The 21,558-nt window shown below is 44.1% G+C and overlaps 1 protein-coding gene across 1 annotated transcript in view; it reads right to left on the bottom strand.

Annotated features, from left to right (window-relative positions):
- Positions 1-21,558, bottom strand: part of LOC126191406 (uncharacterized) — an 84,730-nt gene that overhangs the window by 17,184 nt on the left and 45,988 nt on the right. The window contains exon 3 of the mRNA XM_049932273.1: positions 16,881-16,981. Within this exon, the coding sequence (XP_049788230.1) occupies positions 16,881-16,981 (101 nt within the window). The remainder of the gene's footprint in view (positions 1-16,880; positions 16,982-21,558) is intronic.

The following is a 21,558-nucleotide window of genomic DNA, read 5'->3' as shown; positions in this document are numbered from 1 at the left end:
ATCACCCACCGTGCCCAGCGACTAACTATAGTTCTGTCGACAGCAGATGCTCCATAGACTTTGCATAATCGTCTGTAAATATTCCCAACAGTTTCTTTCTCTGCAGTGAGAAATTCAATGACGGCTCGTTGCTTATAACGTACATCACCTACAGACGCCATTTTGGATCTGTCTTGCAAATACATTAACTGTCGGAAGTCACGGAAACTTGGCTTGCTCACTCAGGAGACTTCAAATAATACAAACGTGACGTTTCGCATTCGTAGCATTGTTTTCGGGTGAGAAAAAAAATGTGGTGCATTACTTTCTGGGCAACCTTCGTACATCTACACTACTAGCCATTAAAACTGCTACACCACGAAGATGACGTGCTACAGACGCGAAATTTAACCGACAGGAAGAAAATGCTGTGATATGCAAATGATTAGTTTTTCAGAGCATTCACACAAGGTTGGCGCCGGTGGCGACACCTACAACGTGCTGACGTGAGGAAAGATTCCAACCGATTTCTCATACACAAACAGCTTGACCAGCGCTGCCTGGTGAAACGTTGTTGTGATGCCTCGTGTAAGGAGAAGAAATGCGTACCAGCACGTTTCCGACTTTGATAAAGGTCGGATTGTAGCCTACCGCGATTGCGGTTTATCGTATCACGACATTGCTGCTCGCGTTGGTCGAGATCCAATGACTGTTAGCAGAATATGGAATCGGTGGGTTCGGGAGGGTACTACGGAACGCCGTGCTGGATTACAACGGCCTCGTATCACTAGCAGTCGAGATGACACGCATCTTATCCGCATGGCTGTAACGGATCGTGCAGCCACGTCTCGATCCCTGAGTCAACAGATGGGGACGTTTGCAAGACAACAACCATCTGCACGAACAGTTCGACGACGTTTGCAGCAGCATGGACTATCAGCTCGGAGACCATGGCTGCGGTTAGCCTTCACGCTGCATTACAGACAGGAGCGCCTGCGATGGTGTACTCAACGACGAACCATGGTGCACGAATGGCAAAACGTCATTTTTTCGGATGAATACCGGTTCTGTTTACAGCATCATGATGGTCGCATCCGTGTTTGGCGACATCGCGGTGAACGCACACCGGAAGCGTGTATTCGTCGTCGCCATACTGGCGTATCACCCGGCGTGATGGTATGGGGTGCCACTGGTTACACGTCTCGGTCACCTCTTGTTCGCATTGACGGCACTTTGAACAGTGGACGTTACATTTCAGATGTGTTACGACCCGTATCTCTACCCTTCATTCGATCCCTGCGAAACCCTACATTTCAGCATGATAATGCACGACCGCATGTTGCAGGTCCTGTAGGGCCTTTCTGGATACAGAAAATGTTCGACTGCTGCCCTGGCCAGCACGTTCTCCAGATCTCTCACAAATTGAAAACATCTGTTCAATGGTGGCCGAGCAACTGGCTCGTCACAATACGCCAGTCACTACTCTTGAGGAATTGTGGTATCGTCTTGTAGCTGCATGGGCAGCTGTACCTGTACACGCCATCCAAGCTCTGACCCAATGCCCAGGCGTATCAAGGCCGTTATTACTGCCACAGGTTGTTTTTCTGGGTACTGATTTCTCAGGATCTATGCACCCAAATTGCGTGAAAATGTAATCACATGTCAGTTCTAGTATAATATATTTGTCCAATGAATACCCGTTTATCATCTGCATTTCTTCTTGGTGTGGCAATTTTAATGGCCAGTAGTGTACATCTACACTCATGCCACGATATAGTTATCGTGAATTCGCTGCTCATTGACATCTCTCCGTGTCAAGCCTTTGTGCTGAGGCAAGTGGGCAGCTACTTCACAACAGGCGGCGTTTCCCCATGGTGCACCATGACTACAAAACACTGCCCACGCCATACACATCTGCATTCCATACCGTTGCTCGGCCGCCAGTGGGAAGGCTTTGTCATACTCGACACCGAACAACGACGCCCTATGGGATTCGCGTGAATGATTGCCTTTTAGAGACGAGTGTGGCTGGCTGTAAAGTTTTACACCAAGGTTGGAGCAGGTCTCCACCTTGGTTCCTACTGAGGCCCAGAATTATTTTACAATTGCCTGTACCTAGTATTGTGATCTTGTTAGTTCCTGCTACGTATAGATCAGCAATGAGGTCTGTAAACTCGCTCTGAATTCGCCAAAGTCAACTCCGAACTCACTGTCTCCGTAGGCTCGGAGACTAGACTCTGAGTCTCCACCGCTATCCGATTAACCGAAAACTCTTCACTCAAACCTGTTGTCTGGTGCTGGTGGGCTATAGCGGCGTAGGAAGGAGAGCAAGCACACGAGTTCGCAAGTGTAACAGAGGACTTGCTGCACTGCGGCTACGTACGCAAAAATTGCGTATGACAATTATTATACATTGCTTCAATGACATGTTGGCAGTGAATATTGCTCTGTTTATAACTGGCATCGAGGTCATTAGAGTGAGAGCACATGCTCGAAATGTTACAAGGACGGGGAAAGAAGTCAGCTGTGCTCTTTACAAAGTAACCATCGCAGTATTTGGCTACAGCATTTTAGGGAAATCGCGAAATTCTAAATCTGGAGAATCGGATGGATTTGAACCGTCGCCCTCCCTAATATGAGGTTACTGTGTTCTAACGAGATAGCTTCTGGTCACGGATGCTAATATGCATTTATAGTTGTACATTTTCTCCAGGTCCATCTCAGTCAGTTCAACTTCTGGTGTAACTAATTCCAGAAATCCACGAAATTTTTTTATGAAGGAGCACCTGCAGCTTACAGCCACATAACTCCATTCTTACCGCACAAAAATACTTCAGAATAACACTTGGTCATAGATCGAGATAGAACCTCCACACGTTAACCATCAGAGAGTCCGCAACGGACTAAAAACTACTAACATGCTGAATATGAGGCTTGCATCCCTCCACCATCCCTGACATCTGCAAGGCGTTAATATGTCGTATCCTGTCCTACACCAACATTACCTGAATTGCCAGTCCACCAAATTCCCGTCGCTCCCTCCAAATCCTCAAATGTTATGCACTCTCCATTGCATTTATTATTCATATGCCATTGCCTATACTATTACCAGCTCATTAAAGCCTCCATTTATGTCCACATTCTAAATCATAATACATCGAGTGCACCACAGAAACTAGACGCCAACAAATCCGTTGTTTTCCGCCTGACCTCCAAATCTGGTGCTCTGCTGCGCATTTATTTAAACAGATCTGTGGCCTTAAGCCCTCCCACACTCGAGGAACTCTCCCACAGTCTCCCAGTCTCAGGCCACGAAATCTACACCATTATCTGTCCTTCTCCACGGTTTTATTGCACCCTTTCGCATCCCCTTTCACATCAGACCTCCCTACCACTTTTGACCTTTCCTTCCCATTCGGTTCCCACGAGTCAACTTACCTCTCCTTGCTGCTCTGTCCCACTGTCCATTGCCACTAACCCCACCCACATCCAAGCCCCCCCCCCCCCACCTGTTCTCACGTACCTCACATGTTATTGCTGTACAGAACCTATCAATCTTCCCTCTCCTAATTTATCCTGATCCAGTACAGATCTTTCAAATTGATATAGTGCAGTGCTTCTTTTAAAAATATCCTATTATGATCGTTTTACACAAAGACATTCGTGATAACGTGTAGTTCTAATAACAGCGATGTGAAACATCATTGGAAATAATTTTAAACCACTGCGTTCTTCAAAATTGTTACTGTCACCTTTTGCATTTTGTATTTTATTTTATTTTATTTATTTATTTATTTTTGTCTGAAGATCGTTAGTTTGGACCACTGCCAGACCACCAAAGTCACAAAAGAATGACACGACAATAAAAGGAAAAAACTGTTGTACAAAGCATTTTCTCCTTGCATCTTGTTTATGAGAGTTTTCCAAATGGCTCTGAGCACTATGGGACTTAACATCTGAGGTCATCAGTAATCTAGAACTTAGACCTACTTAAACCTAACTAACCTAAGGACACCACACACATTCATGACCGAGGCACGATTCGAACCTGCGACCATAGCGGTCGCGCGGTTCCAGACTGAAGCGCCTGGAACTGCTCGGCCACACCGGCCGGCTGAGCTTTCCACCTACATGGAAAATTTATTCATGACCTGCTGTTCTGCGTGCCTGACCTCTACACTCACGTTATGTCTAGAAAAGAGAGAGGCGAATAAATGAGTGAGTAGGAGACTTTTGAGCGAGAGTGGTATATCTGAAGAGATGAATACCGAAACTTCCTGGCAGATTAAAATTGTGTGCCGGACCGAGACTCGAACTCGGGACCTTTGCTTTTCACGGGCAAGTGCTCTGCCAACTGAGCTAACCAAGCACGACTCAGGCCCCGTCCTCACAGCTTTACTTCTGCCAGTACCTCGTCTCCTACCTTCCAAACTTTACAGAAGCTCTCGTGCAAACCTGCAGAACTACCACTCCTGAAAGAAGGGATATGCGGAGACATGGCTTAGCCGCAGCCTATGGGACGTTTCCAGAATGAGATTTTCTCTCTGCAGCGGAGTGTGCGCTGGTATGAAACTTCCTGGAAGATTAAAACTGTAAAGTTTGGAAGGTAGGAGACGAGGTACTGGCAGAAGTAAAGCTGTGAGGACGGGGCGTGAGTCGTGCTTGGGTAGCTCAGTTGGTAGAGCACTTGCCTGCGAAAGGCAAAGGTCCCGAGTTCGAGTCTCTGCAAGGAAGTTTCATACCAGCGCACACTCCGCTGCAGAGTGAAAATCTTATTCTGGAGATGAATACCCTCAGAAATAACTAGAGACAACTAAAAGCAGCAGTTTCGGGAAAGGGAGAGCTGCTGTCGCCTCGAAGAACGGAACAGTGCACCGTGTCACGTGATTGGCGTGTATGCGAGTACTGTACTGCACTGCACTGACCACACAGTGGACAACGTGAGCGACGTCAGCGCTCCTGCTGGCAGACGAATGTTGAAACGCTCTATCAACAATTTCGTATAGCCATAAGGCATTTCACTTCCCACCGTGTTAAGGGCACCTCGTAAGCACCAAGCTAGGTCACAACAGCTGCTGCCAGACTCAACTGCCACATGAAACAGCCTGTAAAAGAAAGGGATCACCACTGACCACTAACAATGGATAGATGGTCCACAATGCAGCAAATCATCTGTCAGTACAATGCTGGATATCAATCAGCAGTCTACCTCCACACTACCGTGTATAGAAGTTGCTGCCCTAGACAGTGTCTCAGCTCACTGCACGTCGGAGGGCAAGGAACACTACCATTGGAGGCTCTGAGTTGGACTGACGAGTCACACAGTATACCCAGTGTCTCAAACCTTTTGGGTCATATTGAAGCAGGTGATAGTGAGTCCACAACTGATTCTATTGAGATAAAGCACCAGTGGTCGGAAATGCATATTTATTGTGTTAGAGACATACCAGCTTACACCGCATAAAAACAACGTAGATCACACTAATTTTTCAAAGCGACGACCACTATAGTTCAATTCTTTTATCTTGGCGGTTCGCGCATGCCCGCCCAGACGCGGAAGATTGCTGCGTTGCTAGTTGTACGCGCCAAGAGAAGCAGCGCCATAGTATAGTTCGCAAACTTACGTTTAGGGGGGAGCGCGCAGTTTATGAAGTAAAGCCACCATGACCGCATTAACCCTTTCGCTGCTACAGAGACGTGCTCCTCGCATTCCGCGATGTGTGCGATTTTGTCAGCATTGCATTGCTCGCCTGTGCAGACACATGGTGTTTCGACTGCTTTGACACACTTTATCATTCGATTTCATAAAAACTATTTGGCCCAAAACTTTGATTTTTACACATCTCCTTGACTGATACCTTCCCCCCATAAATGACTTAATTTTGTTTCGATATTCAACGCAGTTATTGTGCAGCATTAGATGTAGTAAACCATTGCGCGAAATTTTGAAGAGTTTTCGGAGGTAAAAGTCCATAGCGTATACTTTCCATATGATCGATTTTAGTTGCCACTAGAAATTTCAAAAAATTACATTCAAACGAATAAAATTTATGAAGTAAGACACTTCGATATTTAAATAAAGAAAATATTAAGCATCGAACAACGTTTGAACTCTAAACCCTTGGCTCAGCAGCCATACACTTTAACCATTACGCTAACGTAGCTAGTCATGTAATTCTTCCCCCGGAGGACTTTAAAATATCACGCAAAATACCGACAAACACTGTTGATATGACTATGAATTACTCGCGTTTCGTCGAAGTACAATAGGAAATAACAATTACCGCTGTTCTTTATTGCGAAAAAGCGGTTAGTGAGAATGATACAAACACCTTTCCTTGCTATCGCCTGAATTAGCAAGCTTATTGCTTGTTTGATTTAATTAATAGAACATGAAGCAATTGGTCTAAAGAATGCTTTTTCAAAACTTTCTATAAAAGAAAGTCTGCTATCAAGACATTGCTTTTGTTCAATTGATTTATTTATGACTGAACGTTTCTAAAACTGAAGACACTCGTCCGTGCTCTGCACTGCAGTCGAGCTCTGGCAACGTCACTCTCTGTTTATTGGTTGACTGTGTTTTGTGACGTCAGATGCGCAGAACGAACCGAAACTCGGCCGCCGTCATAAATGACGCGCACTTTTTAGTCTCAAACCATATATTGCAACAGCACATGCAGTTCTGCGTCACTCCAGCAAAGATCCCGGAACAGGCAGGGAGTGATAAACAGCGGACACCCCTGACCACCAAACAGACATACTGTACATGACTTAGCTCATAGCACGTGTGTCATGTGACGATCGCATGCATTGCACCGGCGCATCAACCTGTGTTGTATGCATATCACCATCCCCAGTGTCAGTTGTCCATTGCATCAGATAGTTTGTGATGTGTCCGTGCTGACGTATATTACTGTGTACAGTGCATGACGTGTATTCAAAGATGGAATGTTACAGGTCAAGAGAATTGGCACATATGCACTTAACGTATATAGAGCCCGTAAGGCAGGACGAATGTACAGAGAACTGTTTCCCAACAGGCAGCGTTCTAATTGGAAGAATTTTTCTCTGTGGATACCAACTTCTGAGAGACGAGGTCGTTCACGCCACATAGAGTTCGCCAAGGTTCCACCCAAAGACATGTCCAAATACCGAGACTGTAAAAAAATGATGTTAGATCGTGTGGCCGACCACCCAACAATAAGCACCCATCAACTTGCTCATGAAATGGACGCTTTGAGGGATACAGTGTGAGAGTACTGGTGGAACAGGTATTACACCTCTGCCATAAAGAACATGTGCAACCACAGGGACCAACATATTCTGAGCCCCGCTTGCAAGACCCTGCTTCCTAGGGTCCATGAACAATTACTATGAGCTACGTCGTTGTTATGTAGTGTACACTGTGTACGTCCATAACACAATAAATTTGCATTTCTGACGATTGATTCCCTATCTCAAAGTTATCAGTTATGGATTCACTATCACCTTTTTCAATTTGATCCAAAAGGTTTGAGACACCCTGTATTTTGGCACAAACTGACCACAGGGAGTACGAGTTTGTTGAAAATCAGGTGAGGTGATGCCTCCTGCTTACCATCGTGGCCCCGTCCATGCAGATGGTGAATGTATTTTCGTGTGGGGGATGTTTGTGTGTGATGAAATGGGGTCCCTCCTAAGCACATTGAACAAAAATTAGTGCTCTTCCAGGAGACACCACGCTTATACCATGTAGCACCCCCTCTAATCTTGATAATCATGCCAGTTCCATGGGGAAGAAAGTCCGAAAGTTCCTTCAGGTATGCTGTGTCCACTTGAAGCCTCCCACTGATGATTAGATCCCATTCATGTACCACATTGGGGGGATGCTGAATGGTACATTTCACACACTGTTCCAAATAGTCCCAAACATTTTCTTTGGGATTAAGATCCATTGATTTAGGTGGCCACTAGACATGCGATAGGGTTCTTGTGTGTTCGTCAAATGGAAAATGTATGCCTGCATCTCTGAGACCATAGGTGTTGCCATCTTGGAAGACGGGAGTGTCCACTGTTCACTCACTGTGAAGACATTGAAGAAAGTGGTCACTGAGAACGTTGAAACTATTCATGTTACAGTGGTTCCAAGTCATGGTACGAAAAGCATCCCCAAAACATCAGAGAAGCACCTCCCACCTGAATTATACATTCCACATATTTGGTTTAAACTCTGTATTGGTCTGTCAGCAAGGGTGTGTCAACTGGAAGGAAGAGGTGGGGGGCGATCGGAGGGGTCACTAACTAATTTCAATTACTGGGAAGAGGGGGGGGGGCAGAGAGGAAATCTGTCCACCCACCCATCCCCCTCCAAACAGTTGACTTACAGGTGTACAGCACATGGTTTACAGACAGACCCAATGCTAAAAACTATGCTGCACGTCAAAAATAGGCAATTAGCATACTGACTGATAACACTTTCTTCATGATTACTTAATCAAACTGTCGTATCCTTGAAGCTACTGTATGTCAGACAATGTTTAACATCCCATAACTCCAACCACATTCTATACTGTGCTGTCATAAGTTTCTGTGAAGGGATGGAAGATCTTCTAAGTTGTAATGATTTGTGTCTTATCCGTGCTGACGCTACGAGGAAAAGAGCGAGAGTGTTCTCAGCTACGACTGCCTTAGATCTATCCACATAGTGAGCAATAGAAGACCACAGAAAGAAACGGCTTTTTTAAAAAAGAATGACTCTGTAACTAGAAAAAGTACACAAAAATTCAAAATAAAAAACGAGCAGAGACTCTTTCATCGAGAGTCTGTCGGAATTATTCAGCAACGTGAAAGCAGCACGCCTGCGATCGGCCCAGTCACGTGGCGTCTGCTGGCCGTTCAGAAGAAAGCTACAACCGCTTTACTAGTGCCCATCAGTTTACTCAGGTTCCGGGTCGAACAAGAAACACAGCTCTCAATGAGAGGAATGACGGTGTACCAAAACTAAAGATCCGGCTAAAGTGTTGCGACACTTGTATGATGCTAACGACACAAAACGGAATACAGGAAATTATGGCTTACACGATCCAGTGAGGCATTGTGCAACTAATAAAAACATTTCTGTTTTCCACAATAACGGCAGAGTCAACGACGGAAGTTCCTCACAAGGAGCAGATGACTCCTGTTTTATGAAGGGTGATCAAAAAGTTTCCCTTAGACGGCGTTGCTGCAGCGCGTAAGAAGCATAGCCTGATTCCGATGCGGGTTGATTAATTATTATCACTGCCCACAGCCACATTGGATGCCACCTGGTGGCGTTGCGCACCCGTGACGCGGTAACAAAAGTACATGGACAGGATATCACCCTAGACCAGACATGGGCTGCAAATGGAGAAATCCATTGAAATAAGCGACTTTGACAAAGGACAGATTATTATTACGCAGAACCTGTAAATAAGTGTCTCGAAAACGGCGAAGCTGGTCGATTACTCACGTGCTATTGTCGTGAGCATCTGCGGAAAGAAGTAGGACAGAGAAGCTACCACTAGGCGCTAAATGGCTGGACGTTCATGACTCTTTACAGAACATCGGGATCGGAGGCATGTCTGCTCTGTAGAGTAGGATACATGGTGATCTGTGGCTTCTCTGTCGAAAGAACACAATGCTGGTGCACGCACAAGTGTTTCGGAGCAGACTGTTCATCGTATATTGTTGAACGTGGAACTCCACAGTAGACCACCCTTCCGTGTTCACATGTTGACCCAACAACATCGTCAATTACGATTGCACTGGGCATGGGACAGTACTTGACGGTCTATCAATGGAAACGTGTCGGCTTTCCAGGTGCATCACATTTTTGCTGCACTAGGTCGATGGTTGTCTCCACAAACGCCATCATCGAAGTGAACGAGGGCTCGAGCCGAGCAGCACACCACGGACACAGGCTGGTTGGAGTAGTATTATGCCATGGGAGACATTCTCCTGCGCTTGCATGGGATCTGTGGTAGTAATCGAAGACACCATGCCACCTGCATCCCTTCATGCTTGATGTCTACCCCGACGGCGAAGTTATCTTTCAGCAGTATACCTGTCCGTGTCTCGGAGCCAGAATCGTGCTATAGTGGTCTGAGGAAAATTACAGTGAACTCAGTTTGGTGTAAATCCTATGGAACCCATCTGGGTCGCTACCGGGTCCCATAACCGCGTGCAGAGACCAGCGGCCCGTTATTTACGCGAATTACGAGATCTGTGCGTAGATATATAATGCCACTTATCTCTACAAACGTACTGACAAACAGTCAGATGCCTGACACGCACAATCAGCGATGTACACTACTGGCCATTAAAACTGCCACACCACGAAGATGACGTGCTACAGACGCGAAATTTAATCGACAGGAAGAAGATGCTGTGATATGCAAATGATTAGCTTTTCAGACCATTCACACAAGGTTGGCGCCGGTGGCGACACCTACAACGTGCTGACATGAGGAAAGTTTCCAACCGATTTCTCATACACAAACAGCAGTTGACCGGCGTTGCCTGGTGAAACGTTGTGATGCCTCGTGTAAGGAGGAGAAACGCGTACCATCACGTTTCCAATTTTGATAAAGGTCGGATTGTAGCCTATCGCGATTGCGGTTTATCGTATCGCGACATTGCTGCTCGCGTTGGTCGAGATCCAATGACTGTTAGCAGAATATGGAATCGGTGGGGTCAGGAGGGTAATACGGAACGCCGTGCAGGATTCCAACGGCCTCGTATTACTAGCAGTCGAGATGACAGGCATCTTATCCGCATGGCTGTAACGGATTGTGCAGCCACGTCTCGATCCCTGAGTCAACAGATGGGGACGTTTGCAAGACAACAACCATCTGCACGAACAGTTCGACGACGTTTCCAGCTTCATGGACTATTAGCTCGGAGACCATGGCTGCGGTTAACTTGACGCTGCATCACAGACAGGAGCGCCTGCGATAGTGTACTCAACGACGAACCTGGGTGCACGAATGAGAAAACGTCATTTTTTCGGATGAATCCAGGTTCTGTTTACAGCATCATGATGGTCGCATCCGTGTTTGGCTACATCGCGGTGAACGCACATTGGAAGCGTGCATTCGTCATCGCCATAGTGGCGTATCACCCGGCATGATGGTATGGAGTGCCATTGGTTACACGTCTCGGTCACCTCTTGTTCGCATTGACGGCTCTTTGAACAGTGGACGTTACATTTCAGATGTGTTACGACCCGTGGCTCTACCCTTCATTCGATCTCAGCGAAACCCTACATTTCAGCAGGATAATGCGCGACCACATGGTGCAGGTCCTGTACGGGCCTTTCTGGATACAGAAAATGTTCAACTGCTGCCCTAGCCAGCACATTCTCCAGATCTCTCACCAATTGAAAACGTCTGGTCAATGGTGGCCGAGCAACAGGCTCGTCACAAAACGCCAGTCACTACTCTTGATGAACTGTGGTATCGTGTTGAAGCTGCATGGGCAGCTGTACCTGTACACGCCATCCAAGCTCTGTTTGACTGAATGCCCAGGCGTATCAAGGCCGTTATTACAGCCAGAGATGGTTGTTCTTGGTACTGATTACTCAGGATCTATGCACCCAAATTACGTGAAAATGTAATCAAATGTCAGTTTTGGTATAATATATTTGTCCAATGAATGCCCGTTTATCATCTGCATTTCTTCTTGGTGTAGCAATTTTAATGGCCAGTAGTGTATTTCGTTCCAAAGACGGACATACAACCAATTGAGCAGGTGGTCATAATGTTTTGGTTCATCAGTGTTTATGCATCAGCTTGTAGAAAAGGGATCAGTGCAGCATTCATGTCTTTCGGGCCGGCCGTTGTGGCAGAGCGGCTCTAGACGCTTCAGTCAGGGAACCGCGCTGCTGCTACGGTCGCAGGTTCGAGTCCTGCCTCGGGCATGGATGTGTGTGATGTCCTTAGGTTACTTAGGTTTAAGCAGTTCTGAGTCTAGGGGACTGATGACCTCACCTTTGAACGTCTTTCGGGCATGCATGCGATGAATGCAGAAACGTGAACTGTGGAACCGTTATTGTCAAATCTGTCCAAACAGGACCGACGTGCTGTTATTTCTATCTTGGCTGCCGAAGGGCAAACACCTGTAGACATCCGTTGGAGGATGAAGAATGTGTTTGGGACAGCATGTCTGTCGAAAAGCACCCTTGTGAATTGGTGCACCGAGTTCCGTTCTGCTTCATGATAACGTACGTTCCCTCATCGCAGATGTCATAAAGCAGAAATTACGCCAACTAGAGTGGGAGACTCTCGAGCAATCACCCCATAGTCCTAATCTCTCCTTCCACGCAATTCTCACGCCTTCGGTCCCTTAAAAAATGCCTTGATGGCTCGACGATCAATGTCGGACGAGGATATGCAACAAGCACGCAAGCGGCTGGTCACGTTCTTTTACCAAACGGACCTCTTCAGCCTGGTTCGTCGGCGGGATGATTGCCTCAGTGCTCTTGGCGATTTTGCTCGATTGGCATACAGATCCTGAATTGTAGAGCCTTCGAATGGAAACATTCTGATTGCCCCTTACGTGTCGCGTCAATCATGAGACACTCGAAATAAAAGACCTTTTTCTGGTTTTATACAGTCGGCGGGACTGCGGCGCACAGAAGCTGGGTACTGCCATTAAAGATATTTTTCTAAGATTCACATTAGAAATGAAGATTCTACGCATCCATCGATTTGATGGTGCAGCTAATATGTTTGGGCGGAACGATGGTGTGAAGGAAATGCTTCTAAAAGACCAGTTATTTCTCCTGTTGCTGTAGTTACTTTTGGATTGGTTACAGTACTCGTGTCATCTGCGAAGAAACTAATTCTGCTCGTTTTATATTACATGGAAGGTCAAATGGTTCAAATGGCTCTGAGCACTATGGGACTCAACTGCTGAGGTCATCAGTCCCCTAGAACTTAGAACTACTTAAACCTAACTAACCTAAGGACATCACACACATCAATGCCCGAGGTAGGATTCGAACCTGCGACCGTAGCAGTCGCGCGGTTCCTGACTGAGCGCCTAGAACCGCTCGGCCACCGCGGCCGGCCATGGAAGGTCGTCAACATACATAAAACAATAGTGGATGTAAGACTGATCCTTGTGGAACCGTGACTTCTCCTCAGTCAGAGTGCAACTTCTTACATTCTTTTGATTAGATATGATATTACCCTTTAGTTGGCTGTACCATTAGTTCCACAAGACCTCAGGATGATCCTCACAGTCGAATTATTTCGATAGGTTACAGAAGATACCAACCAGTGCTTGTTTCTCATTTAATACGAGGGTTGGAACTTAAATAGTAGCAACTATTTATTCACAACTGATATAAAAGGGTTACGTGTTTGCACCTGTTACTGTCCTTCAAAGTAGTCACGAGCGTTGTGCAGAACCCGTTGCCAGCGATGTGGAAGGCGTAGTATACCGTTAGCAGAGCTTGTTCTGTTAATGGTGAGAATGGGGAGGTCTACTACCTGTCGAATCTCTGGAGCAGTTCTGAAGCGAATGCCACGAAGTGGTTCCTTCGTCTTCGGAATCAAATCAAAATCGCATGGACTTAAGTCCGGGGCGTATGGTGGAAGGTACAGTACTTCCCAGTCCCATCGACCGAACAGAGCAGCCACAGCTTGCACTTATGTGCCCGCGTATTGTCGTGCAAAATAATGGGTGGGTTGCGCAGAAAGTGTCGCCGCTTCTTTCGCAAGGCATTATGGGCCGCCGCGAGAGTCGAAAGTGCGTCAGAGCCCCAGTATCGTGAAGGTTATGGTGGTTCTCGTGTACGAGTGTGATGGTGTTACCCTAACGCATTACATTCCTCCACGGCAGACCGTCAATGCACTGTATTACTGTTCGTTTTTGGAGCATCACTTGCGAGCAGTTCTGCGACACTTTCTGCTCAACCCATCCATCATTTTGCACGACAATGCGTGGTGCATCCAGCTCAAGCTGAGGCTTCTCTGTTCGGTCGATCGGATATAGTTAAGTCAGAGACAGGTAGGACCAGAAATGAGGAGGAACAAATAGCTCCAAAAATAAATGAAACCCTGGTAACAAACGCATGTTGTGTTGCAAACCATTTAAACAAGTATTTTGTCTCTGTTACTGATAGCATTGGGTTGTCAGTTTCAGTAAATAATGCAATGGAATAGCTGAGACCAGTGCTCACAAGCAATCTCAGTAAAATGGAATTGACACTTACTTCACCCAAAGAAATAGAACCCATCATAAAGTCCTTGAAATCAAAGCATTCTAGTGGTTATGAATACATATCAACAAAGTTAATAAAAGAGTCTTCATGTGAGCTTAGTCATATCTTAAGTTATTTGTGCAATCAATTTGTCGTGCGGTAGCGTTCTCGCTTCCCGCGCCTGGGTTCCCGGGTTCGATTCCCGGCGGGGTCAGGGATTTTCTCTGCCTCGTGATGACTGGGTGTTGTGTGCTGTCCTTAGGTTAGTTAGGTTTAAGCAGTTCAAAGTTCTAGGGGACTGATGACCATAGATGTTAAGTCCCATAGTGCTCAGAGCCATTCTTTTGTGTAATCAATTTGTCACAGGAACATTCCCGGACTGGCTTAAATATGCTGAAGTTATACCTCTCCACAAGAAAGGGGACAAAGAAATGCTGTCAAATTACCGACCGATCTCACTGTTGCCAGCTTTTTCAAAAATCTTTGAAAAGGTTATGTTCAAGCGTTAGTGAAAACAACATACTGTCAAAGTCACAGTTTGGGTTCCTTAAGGGTTCTGATACTGAGAAAGCTATTTACACCTACAGCGAAAATGTCCTTAATTCACTGGACAACAAATTAGAGGCAACTGGCATATTCTGTGACCTGTCAAAGGCTTTTGACTGTGTGAATCACAGCATTCTTTTAAGTAACTTAAAATATTATGGCGTCACTGGTAGTGCTGCAAAGTGGTTTCAGTCATATCTTACTAATAGAAAACAAAGGGTGTCATTACGTAACACTTCAGCAGTAGGCAATCAGACATCATCTGACTGGGAAGAAATTACATGTGGTGTTCACCAAGGTTCCATACTAGGTCCACTACTGTTTCTTGTGTTTATTAATGACCTGTCATCTGTTACATTACCAGATGCCAAGTTTGTCTTATTTGCAGATGATACAAACATTGCAATAAATAGTAAATCAAATATAAATTTAGAAAGGGCAGCTAATCAAATTTTTACTGACATTAATAAGTGGTTCATAGCCAATTCACTGTCATTAAACTTTGAAAAGACCCACTATATGCAGTTCAGAACTTCCAAGAAATTTCCTTCTGGTGTGTGTATAAAATATGATGACATGGAAACAGGAGAAGTTGAGAGTGTAAACTTTTTGGGATTACAACTTGATAATAAGTTCAGTTGGGAGCAATATACTAACGAACTGCTAAAGCGCCTAAACAAGTCTGTGTTTGCATTGCTAGTGATGCCAGACATAGGAGATATAAATATTTTAAAAAATCTGGCGTATTTTGCTTATTGTCACTCCATTATGTCATATGGTATCATATTTTGGGGTAACTCCACAAACAGGAAATTTTTTTAGAAGTACAGAAGTGTATAATAAGAGTAATGAGTAGTGTAAATCCAAGAACATTATGTCGAAACCTATTCAAAGAATTGGGCATATTAACCACAGCTTCTCAGCATATTTATTTCTTAATGAAGTTTGTTGTAAATAATACATCTCTTTTTCCAACTAACTGCTTAGTACACAGTATCAATACTAGGAATAAGAACAATATACATAAATATTTAAAATCAGTTACTCTTGTCCAAAAAGGAGTCCAGTATTCAGCAACGCATATTCTCAAGAAGTTACCAGGAAACATAAAGAGTTGAGTTTCAGAAAAGGCACAATTTAAACATAATTTAAAAGAATTTTTGGTGGCCAACTCCTATTCCATCCATGAGTTTCTCAACAAGTGCAGTAGACCATTTTAATGAAAATATATTATACTTTAATTTTTGACAATACTTGGTTTTAACAGCCAACCTACTGTTGTGAATGATAGATGTATGGAAAGCAGATGTATGTCTTAAGTCTGTAAATAGTGGAAGTTTAATTTTAAATCTTGTACATAATCTGACTGTTCTAACTGAGGATCACTGAAATGAATAATTTACTATAATTTTTGACAATACTTGGTTGTAATAGCCAAGAAACTAGCAAAGGTCTGAATGATGGATTTAATGAAAGCAGATGTAAGTATTAAACCTGTAAATATTAGAAGTTTAAATATAATTCATGTACATAATTTTACTGTTTATTGACTGAGGATCTTTAAAATTAATGAAACTCAAGTTTTTCTAATTACATTTTTGTAATGTGTTTATCTGACATGTTCCACACCCAGGAGGATTCCCTCTTTTATGGGTCTATGGAATGAATAATTAATCTAATCTAATCTAATCTGAAGTACTGTACCATCCACCATACTCCCCGGACTTAAGTCCTTGTGACTTTGATTTGATTCCGAAAATGAAGGAACCACTTCGTGGCATTCGCTTCATAACTGTTCCAGATTTTCGACAGGCAGTAGACCGCTCCATTCGTACCATCAACAGAACAGGCTCTGCTACCGGAATACTACGCCTTCCACATGGCTGGCAACAGGTTCTGCAGAACGCTGGTGACTACTTTGAAGCACAGTAAGAGATGCAAACATGTAACTCTTTTATACCCATTGTCAATAAACAGTTGCCACTATTTAAGTTCCAACCCTCGAACTTATAAAATCGGTGAGTATTCGTGTAAATGGTGGTATGTCTGAGTCAGTTGTTCATGATTGTGTTTGAGTGTAGTCCGCAGGGGAAGCTGCTGCTGTTGGTGTTGCTTTTAGCTGACGTAGCCCCTCAGGCTGTTGACTTACCTCGTCGTCCACAGCAGATGTAGCAGACTGTGATGCACGTGACGCAGATGAAAGCTACGACCGCCACCAGAGCCACCACCATCCACGCCAGACCCCACTGTCTGCAAACACGAAAGCAGTGCTCTGTGTATTACAGTGTCCAGGGTCTAAGTTGTTCAATATCATTCAAAAAAATATTTAGAGCTAAAGAAGAACAATGTACATAGGATGCTTTGCACGGTACTGGGACCAGTGACTTTCTAATGCGTTTCTGAAACACATCCATGTTTCCAGTAGGCAGCTTCGGAGCCACAGCGGGCTCATACACAGATTGTGTGTATTTACAGCCACTTTATTTTTTTATACCACATGCTAGGACAGTGGCGCCGGTGATAGTAGTTGGAATGCATTTAGGTTCCACCATTCTAGGCAAATAAATATATTTCAGGTTGAAACTTCCTGGCAGATTAAAACTGTGTGCTGGACCGAGACTCGAACTCGGGACCTTTGCCCCCCAGGCTGTGGCAAAGCCATATCTCCACAATATCCTTTCTTCCAGGAGTGGTAGTTTTGCAAAGTATGCTGGTGAGCTTCTGTGTAGTTTGGAAGGTAGGAGACGCGGTACTGGCGGAAATAAAGTTGTGAGTACGGGTCGAGAGTCGTGCTTTGGTTGATCAGTTGGTAGAGCATTTGCCCGCGAAAGGCAAATGTCCCGAGTTCGAGTCTCGGTCCAGCACACAGTTTTAATCTGCCAGGAAGTTTCATATCAGCGCACACTCCGCTGCAGAGTGAAAATCTCATTCTGGATATTTCGGGTTGTTCGGCAGTTCGTTGTAGGTGAACCATGTCACGGATTGCATGGCCCCTCCCGCCGGAAGTTCGAGTCCTCCATCGGACATAGGTGTGTGTCTTGTTCTTAGCATACGTTAGTTTAAGCAGAGTGTAAGTCTAGGGACCGATGACCTCAGTAGTTTGGTCCCTTAGGAATTCACACACATTTGAACATTCAGCATATTATGGCAGATGTATTCTGAACAAAAGTATCTGGAGACCTCTAACCAGCCTGTAACGTGTAATTGACCACTAGATGTTGCAAAATGCGTACCCGTCAGTAAAAGTCGAGCCGGAGAGTATAGTGTTGTCGGTAGAGAAGCTGTAACAGCAGAATCGATCAGTCACGAAAGCTCTGTGACTTCGGATGTGGACTACTCACTGCAGGTCACCTCAGCGACAAAGCCATTAGGGACATTTCAACCGTTATACAGCTGTCCACATCGACTGTTTGGTGGAGTGACGGTGAAGTGGAAACGTGAAGCAAACCACCACAGCTGTCAGGGACATTTCAACCATTCTAAAGCTGTCCACGTCGACTGTATGGTGGAGTGACGGTGAAGCGGAAACGTGAAGCAAACCACCTCACCTATCACGGACATTTCAACCATTCTAAAGCTGTCCACGTCAACTGTTTTGTGAAGTGACGGTGAAGTGGAAACGTGACGCAAACAACCACAGCTATCAGGGACATTTCAACCATTCTGAAGCTGTCCACGTCGACTGTTTGGTGGAGTGACGGTGAAGTGGAAACGTGAAGCAAACCACCACAGCCATCAGGGACATTTCAACCATTCTGAAGCTGTCCACGTCGACTGTTTGGTGGAGTGACGGTGAAGTGGAAACGTGAAGCAAACCACCACAGCCATCAGGGACATTACAACCATTCTAAAGCTGTCCACATCGACTGTTTGGTGGAGTGACGGTGAAGTGGAAAAGTGAAGCAAACCACCACAGCTAAACCAAAACCACACAGACCTCGTGTACTAACGGACAGGGACTGATGAGCAATACGGACGGTGGTTGTAAAAAATTGCAAAAACAGGTGGAAGGAACCATTGGTGACTTCCAGAGTGCTATCAGCAATCCAGTTGTCACAATAACTCTACGAAGGTAGTTCAAAATAAAGGGGTGCAAGGCTGAAGGAAGCGAGGAAGAAAGATGTCATCTGGTCCAGATTGTATGTCAAATAGGTTCCTTTCGGAGTATGCTGATGCATTACCTCCATACTTAACAATCATATACAACCGTTCGCTCGACGAAAGATCCGTACCCAAAGACTGGAAAGTTGCACAGGTCATACCAATATTCAAAAAAGGTAGTATGAGTAATCCACTAAATTACAGGCCCATATCGTTAACGTCGACATGTAGCAGGATTTTAGAACATATATTGTGTTCGAACATAATGAATTACCTCGAAGGAAACGGTCTATTGACACACAGTCAACATGGGTTTAGAAAATATCGTTCTTGTAAAACACAACTAGCTCTTTATTCACATGAAGTGTTCAGTGCTATTGAGAAGGGATTTCAGATCGATTCCGTATTTCTGGATTTCCGGGAGGCTTTTGACACTGTACCACACAAGCGGCTCGTATTGAAATTGCGTGCTAATGGAATATCGTCTCAGTTATGTCAGTGGATTTGTGATTTCCTGTCAGATAGGTCACAGTTCGTAGTAATTGACGGAAAGCCATCGAGTAAAACAGATGTGATTTCTGGCGTTCCCCAAGGTAGTGTTATAGGCCCTTTGCTGTTCCTCATCTATACAAACGATTAGGGAGACAATCTGAGCAGCCGTCTTCGGTTGCTTGCAGATGACGCTATCGTTTATCGACTAATAAAGTCACCAGAAGATCAAAAGAAACAGCAAACAATTTAGAAAAGATATCTGATTGGCGCGAAAAGTGGCAGTTGACCCTGAATAACGAAAAGTGTGAGGTCATCCACATGAGTGCTAAAAGGAACTCGTTAAACTTCGGTTACACGATAAATCAGCCTAATCTAAAAGCCGTAAATTCAACTAAATACCTAGGTATTACAATTACGAACAACTTAAATTGGAGGGAACACATAGAAAATGTTGTGAGGAAGGCTAACCAAAGACTGCGTTTTATTGGCAGAACACTTAGAAAATGTAACAGACCTACTAAGCTGACTGCCTACACTACGCTTGCCCGTCCTCTTTTAGAATACTGCTGCAGGGTGTGCGATCCTTACCAGATAGGACTGACGGAGTACATCGAAAAAGTTCAAAGAAAGGCAGCAACTTGTGTATTATCGTGAAATATGGAGAGAGTGTCACAGAAATGATACAGAATTTGGGCTGGAAATCGTTAAAAGAAAGGCTTTTTCGTTGCGACGAAATCTTCTCACGAAATTCCAATCACCAGCTTTCTCCTCCGAATTCGAAAACATTTTGTTGACACCGACCTACATGGGGAGGAACGATCGCCACGATAAAATAAGGAAAATCAGAGCTCGCATGGAAAGATACAGGTGTTCATTCTTTCCGCGCGCTATACGAGATTGGAATAATGGAGAATTGTGAAGGTGGTTCGATGAACCCTCTGCCAGGCACTTAAATGTGATTTGCACAGTATCCATGTAGATATTAGTATAGTAATCACACCTGACAAACAAGAATTAAGTGATGAAATTGTCAATAATGTCTTTCAGAAAATTACTAAGTGGTTCCTTGTAAACGGACTCCCACTGAATTTTGAAAAGACACAGTACATACAGTTCCGTACAGTAAGTGATATGACGCCATTAATAAATATAGACCTTAATCAGAAGCATATAACTAAAGTAGAATATTCAAAATTTTTAGGTGTGTCCATTGATGAGAGATTAAATTGGAAGAAACACATTGATGATCTGCTGAGACGTTTGAGTTCAGCTACTTATGCAGTAAGGGTCATTGCAAATTTTGATGATAAACATCTTAGTAAATTAGCTTACTACGCCTATTTTCACTCATTGCTTGCATATGGCATCATATTTTGTGGTAATTCATCGCTGAGGAATAAAGTATTTATTGCACAAAAGCGTGTAATCAGAATAATAGCTGGCGTCCACCCAAGATCATCCTGCAGACATTTACTTAAGGATCTAGGGATGTTCACAGTAGCTTCTCAGTATATATACTCTCTTATGAAATTTGTTATTAACAACCAAACCCAATTCAAAAGTAATAGCAGTGTGCATAACTACAATACTAGGAGAAAGGATGATCTTCACTATTCAAGATTAAATCTAACTTTGGCACAGAAAGGGGCGAATTATACTGCCACTAAAGTATTTGGTCACTTACCAAATAGCATCAAAAGTCTGACAGATAACCAACAAGTATTTAAGAAGAAATTAAAAGAATTTCTGAATGACAACTCCTTCTACTCCATAGAGGAATTTTTAGATATAAATTAAGAAAAAAAGAAAAAAAACAAAAAAATCATAAAAAAATTTAAAAAAAAAAACAAAAATAAAAAAGTTGTTATATTAACTTAATTATGTTGTTAAATTAACGTAATTATGTCATGTACTGGAAAATTTGACTCGTTCCACATCATTACGAAATATCGTATTCATGATCCATGGAACTAGTATTAATCTAATCTAATCTAATCTAATCTGCTTGTGTCTGTGTATGTGCGGATGGATATGTGTGTGTGTGCAAGTGTATACCTGTCCTTTTTTCCCCCTAAGGTAAGTCTTTCCGCTCCCGGGATTGGAATGACTCCTTACCCTCTCCCTTAAAACCCACATCCTTTCGTCTTTCCCTCTCCTTCTCAATTTCCTGATGAAGCAACCGTTGGTTGCGAAAGCTTGAATTTTGTGTGTATGTTTGTGTTTGTTTGTGTGTC

This window comes from Schistocerca cancellata, chromosome 6 (genome assembly GCF_023864275.1).
Source record: "Schistocerca cancellata isolate TAMUIC-IGC-003103 chromosome 6, iqSchCanc2.1, whole genome shotgun sequence".
Lineage (NCBI taxonomy): Eukaryota > Metazoa > Arthropoda > Insecta > Orthoptera > Acrididae > Schistocerca > Schistocerca cancellata.
Note: the sequence above shows the minus strand (reverse complement) of the source record. Positions and strands in the feature narration are given on the sequence as shown.